Genomic DNA, 12,512 nt, shown 5'->3' with positions numbered 1-12,512 from the left:
CCCGCTGCCAGGACGGTGTGTTTGCACAGAGAGGCCTGGACAGAGATGAAGCCTGAAACTCAAACAGTTACCCAACAGCCAATTTATCAGTTTCCATAGCACGAGAGGCCTGAGAACAGAAGGGAGTCAGGCTGAGCTGAGCAGGAATGCCATCCTCCCTTCAGCGCATACTGATGGCCCTATTTAGGAAGCTAAATGTGTGTTGTGACGACAGCGGGTCTTGCTCGCAGGTATGTGTCAATATTTGCCGTCTCCATGTTGATTTTGAATGATTATCTATGTCGCTGGTTGCAGTCGGTCAGACGGCTGACAGAAGATGTGGAGGAGAGCAGCGACTCCTGACCAGGGCTGCATGTACTTTACTGTTGACACGGCTATGTGGAAACATTGTGGAGTAGCTCCGTTGATTTGATCAAAAATCAGATAAATGTGTTAAAAAGTGTTGATGGAGAAGACCGACTGGAACAGAGTTAATCGTGCAAAACATCTCCGCCACTCGTCGTGGTCGACAAACACTGAGTGAATAAGCTACCGGCACTTTCTCCCACAATGTACGAAGTATTGGGAAAGTTACTTTAGAAATGTAACGGGCTACACATTACTAGTTACCCTGTTAACGATGTAATAAGTAATGTAACTTTATAAATGTTTTAAACTGGGCAATACATTTGAAAAGTCCTAATAGCGTAAACCTAAATCAGGCAGGGTTACCCTCACAGTACTCGACACTGATGATACTGTCAAGCTTTTATTAAAAGTGATGAATGAATGAATGTTATATTCTACATATTAGCTTTTTATTCAGATGCAACCCCGTTTTGTAATCACCAGCATCGTGATTGTTGTTTGTTCCTGTAATCCTGGCCGGTGACACAGAGAAGAGACAGTGCTTTGCATTTTGTGGTCCGCTTTCTGCAAAACACCAGAATTTTGCCCTCAGTTTGAAATGTTCAACTTTCATGTGCTCACAAGTTGGATGAATGGTGTAAATTGAACAGTTCATGTAGTTATCTAAAGTAAGGGATAGACAGTTGAAATACTTATAAAGGAACAGATAAATGGTTTGAAATATATAACATTAGCTAAATGATGTAGAGGAAAGAGTGTTTTCTTATTTTGTCTTTATCTGTTAGTTCGATGATTACACACATTACAAACTGGCCAGTGCCCATTATGCCAGAGAGAGCAATAAAGAACACGACACTTTCCACAACCTCAATTATATCGCGGAGACAATTGCCACCTTCAAAAGGCCGGAGGTAATTACTGTTATTACTTTGCTGCACAACAGCTTTGGTTTAGTGTGAGTCCACGGCTCTCATGGCTAATAGCAGAGCATGTCTGCAAAGTAACCCTGAATGTTTCCAGGGAATGTATTTAAAAAGGTACTGCTGCGCTATGTTGAGTCTTCTCCAGTCAGTCGGATGTGTTGTAATGTTGAGTATGACAGAATATAAACTATAAACTTGTGTGTGAAAATACATCCGCAACATCTGGACAATACACACACTTAAGGCTGTAAGTATCTTATTCCTAAGATCCGAGCAGACAAAAACTTCCCTGAATCAGAGATGTGTCGTCCATAAGAGTGAAAAGTGAAAATATTAGTGCACACTGTCCATCTGTCCATCTGGCTCTTGATGTAATAACAACATTGTAGCAGACAGAGACACACAGCTGTCCAGGTGTGTTGGCTAATCAAGGAGCTCTATGTTTGTTGACCTTTTTGTATTTTATGGCCAGTTTATCTTAAAGTGACTGCGAGGATCCAGTGTTGGATTGCATCACTCATCACTTTTTCACTTTGAGATCCATGAGGCAAAGCAAGTTTCACTTTCACTTTCTATGTTGTTTTCAAACAACTGCAGCTTTGTATCTCGCTGTACACGCTTTGCTCCGGGACACTCCAGTGCTGGCTGTTGAAGGAGCAAAGAGTGTTTGAATTCGGTATCTCCTCAGTGACTGCCCTCTGACTTCATCATCAGACGTTGCTACATCACGTTATGGTGTAACGGCTATAAGAGGCATATCACATATTAGTGGATTATGAAGCGATGATTACAGTCTGCTGCTCCCTCCGCTAAATCTCTCATCACTGCCTTTGCTTCTGCCAGCTGCGGTTCATGCAGCTAATTCCTGCCTAATTGAGTCGGGTGCCATTCACGTCTGAAGTGACATTATACTGCGCGTGAGCTAAAGCAGTCCTCACCCCACTTTTAAGAGGAATGCTATTCACACGTCTTTTTCCATGTCACATATTTTCGGAAATTTAGATTCTCCAGAAGAAAAAGGAGGAAGGCAATACGGTTATGACTGTAAAACTTTCATTAACAAGCATGTTTTCTGTCGACAAAGGCATATTTTACAAACCCAAAATGTGAAATGACGCTGCATCCGTCAAAGTGTGAGCCAGGTGGAGATGAGGGAAGCGTAAAGAGCTTCAGTGCAAATTTGCAATTCAGGGATTCGTCTGATCAGCGCTCCGTGCAGAAGGTCGGCGTAGCGCTGCCCAACGAACACAGACAAGCTGTCAAAACCAGTAAACATGGGGCGCTTGAGATTCACATTTCTTCTTAGAGAATTCTTTAGAAAGGATATCTTAGCAAGCCTATTTCATTTGGCTTCTCCAGGTGGCCCCTACAGCCTCAACTCTAACAAGCTGTCACATTATACGAACCTATTAAATTGCCTCTGCTTTAATTTTTCTATTGTATTGTAGACTATCTGAATAGGAACAATATATTCACAGATTTCAGAAGGTTTCTCTGTAAAGTGGCACTTTACTTCACTTATAAAGTACCTAATGTCATAATTATAATTATGTAGCTGATTGACTCATTCACCACGTGTGCCTCTCTCCTCTCCAGACTATAGTGTCCAAGTACGGATCGCAGTTTCGTGGTAACTCCCAGCACGACGCCCTGGAGTTCCTCCTGTGGCTGCTGGACCGCGTCCATGAAGACGTCAATCAGGCCTCCCACAATAACAACAACAGGTCCAAAGCCCCCGGAAAGGTAAGAATGGCAGTCACGTATGTAATTTAGTAGCAGTTAACATGAGAATAAGCCCTTTATAGTAACATTTCATACTGAGCGTTCACACTGCATGCTTAGTCGATGAACTAACACGTGGCTCATTATGATTAAATACATGAATTAATGCATTATATATATCATGAACTCTTGCGGCATGATGTATAGCGAAGCCATGTTTCATGTGATTACACAACATCTGATGAATCATCATTTTATGAATGTTAATTCACGCATTAATTAACGTGACAGGTGGGTGTGCATTTTACCTGCTGCTGCTGCATGAAGCTTTCTAAATGTTTTCAGATGTCCCCCCCCCAGTGGTCCATATAACTAAGAGTCCATGTTTTTGGTGTTTATCATCAAGCTAGCAAGTCTAACCTCACTGATAAGGCTCTCCGGAAGTCTTTTGATAACTCCACAGACGGCATCATCACTGTTGACTCTCTAGAGTTTTACCTCCAGGTGTCAAAATTAGTTCCGCAGAGCAGCTTTCAAACCAGTGTGGCGATCTCAGCTGTGCATCCTTGCTCTGTGTCTGATGCGTTGCCTGCGGACCAGCGTGGCGATTTTTGGTGTTTGATTTCCTCCCAGCACGTCTCCTCCTCGACGTAGGCCTGCAGGCGCCGTGCATCCTGGTCCTCCTTGAATGGAACTGTGAGCCGCTCTGCTGTGAGCCTTTACAGCAGAGTTTTCCATGTATTATTAAATACATGTTTTTACTTTGGAATTAGACATCCCTCTTTTTTGTGTAGTGTTAGCGGGCTGATAACCAGTGGCATAATTTATGAGGAGCGCCACACTTGCTGTTGGTGAGTCATTGCAAATACATCGACTCAAACTCGGTGCCCTTTGTTTCCGGAGGCACTGACTGCAATAAGTCATTCTGTTGTTTCATCATTATGGGATCGGGAGATCCAGAGATCAGGAAGTCTTACACCCCCAAGGCTATATATTGTATAATTTAAGATAGAACACCACTTTTTCTGTGGAATTGTTTTACAACCGACATGTAACCTTTTCTTGCACTACTTTTATTTTTATATTCAATTATAAGAAGAAAATTATGTTTTTTCCTTGAGAGGAACAGGAATGCACTGTCAGCACTCTACATCATCATAAAGCCGAGGTCATGTTGAAAGTCATGGCGAGTATAGAAGGAGTGAGTCCAGCTCCTTTTCTCTGGCTGAAGTGTAGCATTCGCTCCTCCAATGAGGCAGTGAGACAAATGCAGTGATGGTGAGAGGAACATCCCTCGATATGATGATGTCAGCATCATGATTAAACTTAACTCTTCAGAAGTAACAATCCTGTCCCTGATTGGATGGAAGCGGACATGTTAAACATGTTTGATGTCACTGATAACTAACTGGAACATAAAGTGGAGATGACATCAGCTGGTGCCAATGAAGCTGAAGTTGTTCAGCTCCTTTTCTAAGATAACAAGCACCAGCGGAGGCAGGCTGAGGTGAACTTGCTCAGTAGTTTGTTCTGAAACTAAACGGGGACTGTGAGTCTTGTATCCATGGTGACTTGATTGTCTACTCTGCAAGCAGTAGCGTCTTGGTGGCAGCATTTGTTAACCGGTCCAAATGGCACTTTTGGCCCGCCGCCTAGAGTTGACAATTCTTGTCCAAAGTCTGCTGTGCACTGGAACAATCGAATCAATACCCGAGGCCTGTCCAACAGGTCCGCTATATCAATGCAGTGGTCTAAATGAACAACTTTATTTGCTCTTTAGAGACTTGTAGTGGTAAAAGCAAAAAAGGCAATGTCAGAAACAAGCAAATCAATAACAGTTGTAACGTGTCAGGTTGCAAATGGAAAAGGCCAAAGGGGTGAAGAACTCTATTCCTTTAGCCCTGCTGGCAGCATGGCTCTGCAGCAATGCAGAATGCTGAACTATGGAGCAAATCTCTCCGTGAATGATCAGCCTTTGTTGGTCATAAGCTTTGGGCAGTAACCAAAATAATGAGATTGCAGATACAAGCTGAGTATGCAAAGTATATATGTGGAAGTCTTTCACAGTCATAAATGCATTGAAGCAACAGATTGTGTATTTCTTAATCAGTCCGAAATAAGCTGGAGGTCTCGAGTTGCTGGAGGTTCAGCTTTGTATGAAGACTTCAACAGCAGCATGAGCCTCTAATGTAAAGTCTATGATTAGTTCATTCCCTTGTTCATCTTTGTGCCATTTTGTTGGACTGTGGAAACCTCTGACGTCTTTAATTTGGGATGATTTTAGAAGAATACGATGCTGTAATGGAAGATTCTGCATGTGAATACATATCCCTCGCAGTGTGAGAGGGAGAGAAGCAGCACTATGGCCTCTGTCCAGAGCAGACACTCTCTTGTGTGACAGTTGTCTCTTATGTTTGTCCAGGCCCTCCGCCATCAGCCAGTGTGGGCTCTTTGAGGTTGTCATGGATTCCTGGTTTTATCAGTGAGGGAAACATGCGGCCAGATCAGTATCAGAAATGGGAGGGAAGTAATTATCCGCATCATCCCTTTGGTAGACTCTCACACACTGTGCCTCTGCAAGAATGTACAGTGAAGCCGTGGTATGCAGTGTGCACTGCTCCACCTACAAAAGGAGCTTTGTGAGGGGCAGCGAGGGGCCTCACTGAGGGCAGGAGACGGGTAGCTGCAAGACAAGTGTCTGAATCGCACTCCTCTTAAACTCTAAAGAAACCATTCGGGATCTTTTTTTTTTTGCACCGTGATTTGTTTGTTTGTTTGTTTGTTGCTTCACCTCCGTGTTAAGCTGCTCTGGTGCTGGAGCTGTGGTGGTGCTGGCAGAGTCGTCCGGGGTCACAGCCGGGCTTCAGGGAGGCGTCGGGGCCCATTTACCAGTCCACGCACGTTCCCGCTTGCAGCCAAGGAGTCGGCGAGCTCCATCCTCTTCTGCTGCCAAACCAGGAGCCTGAGGGCTGATACTAATTGTTTGTATGCATGTGCTGGTAGTTACCACCGAGCACAGGAGAGCCAGAGCCCAGAGAGAAACAAGTTAGGAAGAGGGTAACTCCCTTCACTTCCCCTCTCCATCTACAGCCCTCTTGGGTTGTAGTCGCAACCACTGAGTGTCAAGAGTAGTTGGCGCTGAAGTATTTTCTTATTTGTAATGGAGGGTGACAGATCACAATCCTGCTCACACACACACACACACACACACACACACACACACACACACACACACACACACACACACACACACACTACACACAGTCTTTTAGCGTCGACTCCCCGTGGCTTTGACTTATGTGGCGCACATTCTCTCTCGGTTTGTTGATTGTTTATCGCTTAGGAAACACAGTGTGACGCTCGCGCTGTCTCCGCTATATGAATGTGTTTCTTTGTAAGTTGCAGGAAGAAAGAGACACTTGTTGTGCAGCCCTGGTACAGAGAAGGAGAGGTGAGACTACGTTCTAAGTAAGCAGTATTGACAGCCAGAGAGAGACGGGGAGACAGAGAGAGAAATTACTTCTTTGATTCTACATGACAAACATTCCTGTAGAAACACTAGAGCAGAGCTATTCAATTCACATCCAGCGAGGTCCAGTGAGAGAGAACTTCCTCACGCAAAGGTCCCGAACATCACAATAATGTTATAATGTCATAAGTAGCGCTATGATTTAGTCCCATATGTATTAAAGTAGACTAACAGTTGTATTAACGTCCGTATGTCAACAACTGACTGTCGAATCAAATAGGGAAAGTTCAACTGAATAATATCTCAACAATATTTATTGTCAGTTTTCAAATTGAACTGAATTATGAATAATAAATGCTCTAATAATAAATACATGTTCTTTACCAACAGACTGAAGTGCACTAAACTGATCATAATCAGGAGTAATGCATGAGGGAAGAATACGGTGTCATACAGTGTCTTCCATTATGGATTATTTAAAGTGTTCACAATCGAAAAAGTTGGATTTGAAATGAAGGTAAATTAGCTATTTGAGCAACACATTTAATAAACATAACTTTGATTATAACAACAAGCTAATGACTCCACTCAAAAGTCAAGGTGCTGTGACTCTGAGGACATAAATTAGATGAAGCTGAACAGGCAGTAATAGTCTAAGACCAATGTTTGTTTTATCGGCTGTAGCTTTAAACAGCTGTTAACCAGGAAGCATAAAATAGGTTACCCCAATCTCTGACTTGGCTTAAAAGAAATAAAAGGAATATACCTCAGACAGATGATCCCTGTGAGGGCTGTTTGTTGGCTGTATCTAACCGTCCATGTTGCTGGAAGCAGCTGCTCAGATTGGCCAGATGTCTGAGACGCACAAATATTCTCTTGCTGATAATACCAGCCCAGGGAGTCCCCAAATACCTTCCACCTTTTTTTAAATTGGCTTTGCACCCAAAGGCCGATTGGAAGGCCACTTAGAAAGCACATGACTTTTGTTTTACATGCGCTCCATTGTCTGAGTTGCAGCTTCTTGCCTGCAGGGATTGAGCAGCTGCTTGCTTGTTCTGTTGAAGCTGCTAGTCTGGCATTAGCATAAACCTCTGCATAGCTAACCCCCCCTCAGACAGCTGTCAGATAACAACTTGGTGGGATCTTCACTGAATTACTTCATTAAGGGAGTCACAACACGTACCAACTGACAAGTTGTCTTGCACTCAGCTCTGCCACCTTCCTGATAGGGGTAGATAAGCCTGGTCCTCGTCCTGCTACGCATTAACAGCACAGCAATCACAATGTGACTCCTCCTTGTTTATCAGTCGTGCCCTTCCTCTGCCCGGAGATGTGATTTGTACCATGTGGGTGGTTGTGTCCTGAAATTAGACACACATCCAGACAGTGACCCAGACGCTGTACCAAGGTTCCTAACGTGCTTTCTCTTTCCTTATTCTGGCAGCACATGCCCATAACTGCACCTGTAAACCCTGTGTGTGTGTGTGTGTGTGTGTGTGTGGTCAGTGCTGCACCCCTCTCTCGTCAGGGCTCAATACGACTGGTTCTGTTGTGATCCTTGTGTTTTCTGCTCTGTGTGTGTGTGTGTGTGTGTGTGTGTGTGTGTGTGTGTGTGTGTGTTTCCTCTCCCCTCTGCCTTTGATTCTGTCTGGCCTGTCAAGCTGAAATGGCTTCCTGTGGTTCAGAGGCACCCAGCTGGAAAAGCAGCTTGGAGGGAAGGGTCCGAGTACGACCACTCTGCGTTTGAGGTCCTCTCTCACCTCCGACCCAGATCACTGTCGATCGGCTAAGCACCCGACAGACGCTAAGAAGGGAGTTGTCTGTGTGTTCATCTCAGTGTAGTCAGTATCTCTCTATCAGACACTGGATTCGAGGCCCGGCTCGCTTCCTGAAACAGGGAGCTGGTTTTATTGGCTTGGGGTTGCTCACTGTGGCACAGACACAATTAAGCTGCAACCCTCTATCTGTTCTGTAAGCCAGTGGTGAGGCATCGTGTTGTCTGGAGCAGTAACCAGTGCGGTTTCTATAAACCGCACTGGGGCTCTGCAGGGATCCCAGAAAACATTGTGTCATTAAGTTGTGGAGAGCTTTGGAATTAAAGGAAACAAAATTACCATCTGCTTTTGTGGGATGTTGACTTCTCAGAGAAGCTACATGGGTGTAATTACTTAACGAGTTAAAGATTCTACAGTTAAAAGTTTAAATCAGCACCGCACAAAGCTTTTTAAGAGTCGGTGTTTGAACTCCCAGAGATTAGTCTTCAGACGTGCTCTGCCTGAGGAGCAGAATGAAGCTCTTCATCTTGTTTTGCAGAGGAAAAAAAAAAAGTTCAATCAGCAGACTGATTTGTTGTTTAATATAAAGAAATCCGCTCACACACACACACAAATGATTCCCCACCCTGCTGGGTCTGATTGGCAGACAGCACCGACCCCGGCAATTTGAGCGATTCAGATTTGCTGAGTGGGGGCTTTTCCAGAGAGCGTGTCGATTGAATTGCCTGAAACCGTGCTGACTGGAATGATTCAAACAGTTGTTGATAGAAATGATTGAAGCAGGGAGGCGGGCCTTTCACGCCAAGTCCAGTTCTAATGTGTCATCTCGACCCGAGAAGATGAATTGATTTTTTTTTTTAAAGCAATAATTATCAATCCGGCCTCATCAACAAATGCAAGTTTAGAGAAAGCGCTTTGACTCGATACCAGTAGCAAAGTTTGTGTTCCTGCATTATTATGCCTTTGATGTATCTAAGTCTATCGCTGTATGTGAGCGTATTTATTGTTGATTGTAAGGGTCATTAAGACTCCTTGGCAGGTACCAGAGGCTCCTGTGTGTCTCTGCTGATGAATGTCTGTAGTGTTTTCCTCCTCGTCTGCGTCGCCACGGTCCTCAGCGGCAGACGCAGACGCAGGAGGGCGATAATAAACCTCATCAGCTCAGGAGGCCGACCCGCCTTCATTAGAATTAATTTCCCCCTCAGCTTCTCCTGCTGCTCTCTTGAAGGTGGGATAAATCTTCTTCAGAGACGTCTCCCAAAGCCGTATTCACCAGTAAAATGTGCCAGCGCTACATTAGTTTTCAACGACTTTTCTTCCAAGTTTGTTCTTTTTTAAGAGAAGCTGTTTGAACAGTGTGTGTCTGTGTTTTAATGCAGGGATGCGGCCGAGAGGCAGATAAACATGGCATCAGTGAGCACTGATTGGCTCCACTGGATCTGTTAAAATGTTGGAATACGTTATTGTAGAGCTCAAAGATATAGCTAATAAGAAGCTAGATTTATGAACAACATTGTGCTCTAGTGAGTAATTTAAATATAAACACATTGGTTTGTTTTGGACAAAAAAACAATCACACTCACAAAGCGCGGTTAACATACGAGGTCCGTGTTTTAAGACGAGTCAGGTGGGTCGCTGACATCGCTGCAGACCCCTCACATTGAGGACAGTCGCGCCGGGTGCACGGGGCCCCGGGGCCCCGAGACACCCTTCATCCTGGGTGTTTCCAAGCTGAACTAGAGCCGGTTGTACAGCAGGGCCACGGAGACAATGCGCCAAGCGAGGGCCAGCCGGCACCGGGGAGAAGTCACATGTGGGGAACAGCCGTCCCCTGACCCACCGGGTTTGATCCTCCAGGCAGCCCCATCCCATTGAGAAGAATTCAAATGTTTTCTGTTCAGTATGTAAAACTGGCCGCATCTGACTATGTTAATGTAGTCAAAATCATCACCGAAACTCATGCCAATGGACGTTCTGCCAGATATGTGGGGGAAAAAACAAGGAAGGAATAATCAGATCTTGATATTGAACAGCCAAATCCGATTGAAAAAGTTGTGATTTGGGTACAGCCCTAGATTAATGAACACGCTGCTTCTCGACTGAAACCAAAGTGTAATGTTGATGCCATAGTGGCCCGGTTGTTCCCCGGTTGCTCACATCCAAAATGAAAAGGTTTCACTGTTTTTTGTTTTATCTGGCTTCATTTGTTGTCCTGCAAAGCTCTAAATCCTCATCACTGGGAACTATTTCACCCCGATACAGACTGTGATTCTTCCCAAGCCGAGGCTATTGGCCGAGGACAGTCGCTCAAACTCACAGTAATACCTGTGAGTGGGTTAGAGTCTCCATTCCATTATCATGTCCCTGCGCCGTTCGTCCGTCCCATTCTCGTGACTCTTTGACTCAAGGATGAACTGATGAGATTTTGGTTCCTCTGTGACCTCCGCGAACAAACATGGATGAGAACTGCAACTTGAGAAAAGACATACAGTAGAAACATTAAGAGGTGAAAATGACTCCTCGGTCAGATTATTTGGGTGGTTAGCAAAGGACTTTAGGTCATTTCAACGTCACATTCAGTCGTCGCTCGGCCCATCTCCTGCTTTCAAAATGTGACTCATACCCCAAACAAAAACATGTCTGCAATGTTTGTACACTTTCTCTGTGAGGTTGCTTGTTAAACCACACTGTCAGTCAGACAGTGTGTTGACAGTGCATCGAGACATTTTAAGCCACAGGAACAGAGCCTCCCTCTCCTCCCCATCTCTGCTTCCTTTTGTGTTTGTTCCTGTCACCGTGTCTGTCTGATCCATCACAGTCTCCCCACTCTGTCTTTCCCTTCTCGTGTTGAAATTAATTTAGAGGCCTGTGCTCTCTCGTCATTAGGTTCTTGCTCCCAGATGAGCGGCATACAGCCTCTGCCTCCACATTGTCTTTCTCTTTGCACGTCTCCCCTCCAGAGAGCAGGATTCAAGGTTGTGACTGGCCCAACATGATAAACAGGACGCAACAGCCACCAGTATACCAGTACAGACCCGTCATTTTCATTTTTACAGGCACTTCAGACTTCAGATTTTCAAACCAATACATTTGTTGTTCGACCTTGTCTTTTTAGAGAAGCAGCATGTCAATTATGAAAGCACAAAAATAAATGATTGGAAGATTAGTAAGGACTGTGGCTGTACAATAAGGCAGCGTTGGTGGTTTGACTCCTCTTTACCACCAAGCGTCTCTAAGCGAGACACTGAACCCCAAATTGTAAATTGGAACACATTCCATCACTGTCAAGACACATAAGAACCCAAAATGTCAACTTTATGGTAACTTGTGGACGAGACAGAGGATCACCGGAGTCAGTAGGATTCGTCTTCTGAGGACCATGAATGTCTGTACAAAATGTCATAGCATCCGCCCAACAGTCATTGATGTATTTCAGTCTGGTCTGAAGTGGTGGGAAGACGGTCTGACATTGCCGTCCATGGAGTCGCGACCGCCGGCATCGGCTAAAAACTGCTCGTGTAGCGATTCAGTGAGGCGGCTTTAGAAACTGAAACATTTCAAGGACGGTCTTAAAAGTGAACCCAACGCGACCTCGTCTGCTCGGCAACTCACTGTTGCTCTGTTAACAAACTTGACCCTCTATTGATCACTTTGGGAGAGATGACTCATGTTGTTATGCCGTAGCCTGGCACAGGGAGGCCAGAGGACAAGATCCACGGAGCCAGAAGGGAATCTGGTTTCATCGCCTGCTCACAGAGAATCAGCCAGATGGTTGCGGATGGTGATGTAATGCCAAAGTAATTCTTCTACCGCGGTGGAAATATATAAAGCAAAATGAAAGATCTGACGGCATTATAGAGATGAACACTGCATACTTTACAGCTTCTGTACACGCAGCAGTCGTTCAGCTACAACCCCGAGTTCAGTTTGAGTCCATGCGCCCAATGTCTGGGGCACTTTGCGTGTCCATACAAAACAGCACCCCCACCCGGAGTGATCGCCCGCGGGGAATAATGGGCCAGAGGGTCGGAGAGAAAAAGCATTCCATCGTCCGTATCACCGGGGCTATTTATAGAGAGGTCCGCACACAACAGGAGGTGCAGTTGAAGGAGACTGTCCATTATTTATCAACGCTCCGTATGTCAGCTGTGTGGACTACTTTGACTTTCAGTTACTCAATAACCCTCTCTTTTCTCTCACTCTACCCCCATCTGTCCTTATCGATACGCACACACACACACACACACACACACACACACACACACACACACACAC

At 44.9% G+C, this 12,512-nt stretch overlaps 1 protein-coding gene across 2 annotated transcripts in view; it reads left to right on the top strand.

Annotated features, from left to right (window-relative positions):
- Positions 1-12,512, top strand: part of usp43b (ubiquitin specific peptidase 43b) — a 56,923-nt gene that overhangs the window by 3,432 nt on the left and 40,979 nt on the right. For both annotated transcript variants that reach the window (XM_031870793.1, XM_031870794.1), the window contains exon 2: positions 2,868-3,014. In XM_031870793.1, the coding sequence (XP_031726653.1) occupies positions 2,868-3,014 (147 nt within the window). The remainder of the gene's footprint in view (positions 1-2,867; positions 3,015-12,512) is intronic.

The sequence above is a fragment of the Anarrhichthys ocellatus genome, unplaced genomic scaffold (genome assembly GCF_004355925.1).
Source record: "Anarrhichthys ocellatus isolate YVR2014 unplaced genomic scaffold, GSC_Weel_1.0 scaffold55, whole genome shotgun sequence".
Classification (NCBI taxonomy): Eukaryota; Metazoa; Chordata; class Actinopteri; order Perciformes; family Anarhichadidae; genus Anarrhichthys; species Anarrhichthys ocellatus.
Note: the sequence above shows the minus strand (reverse complement) of the source record. Positions and strands in the feature narration are given on the sequence as shown.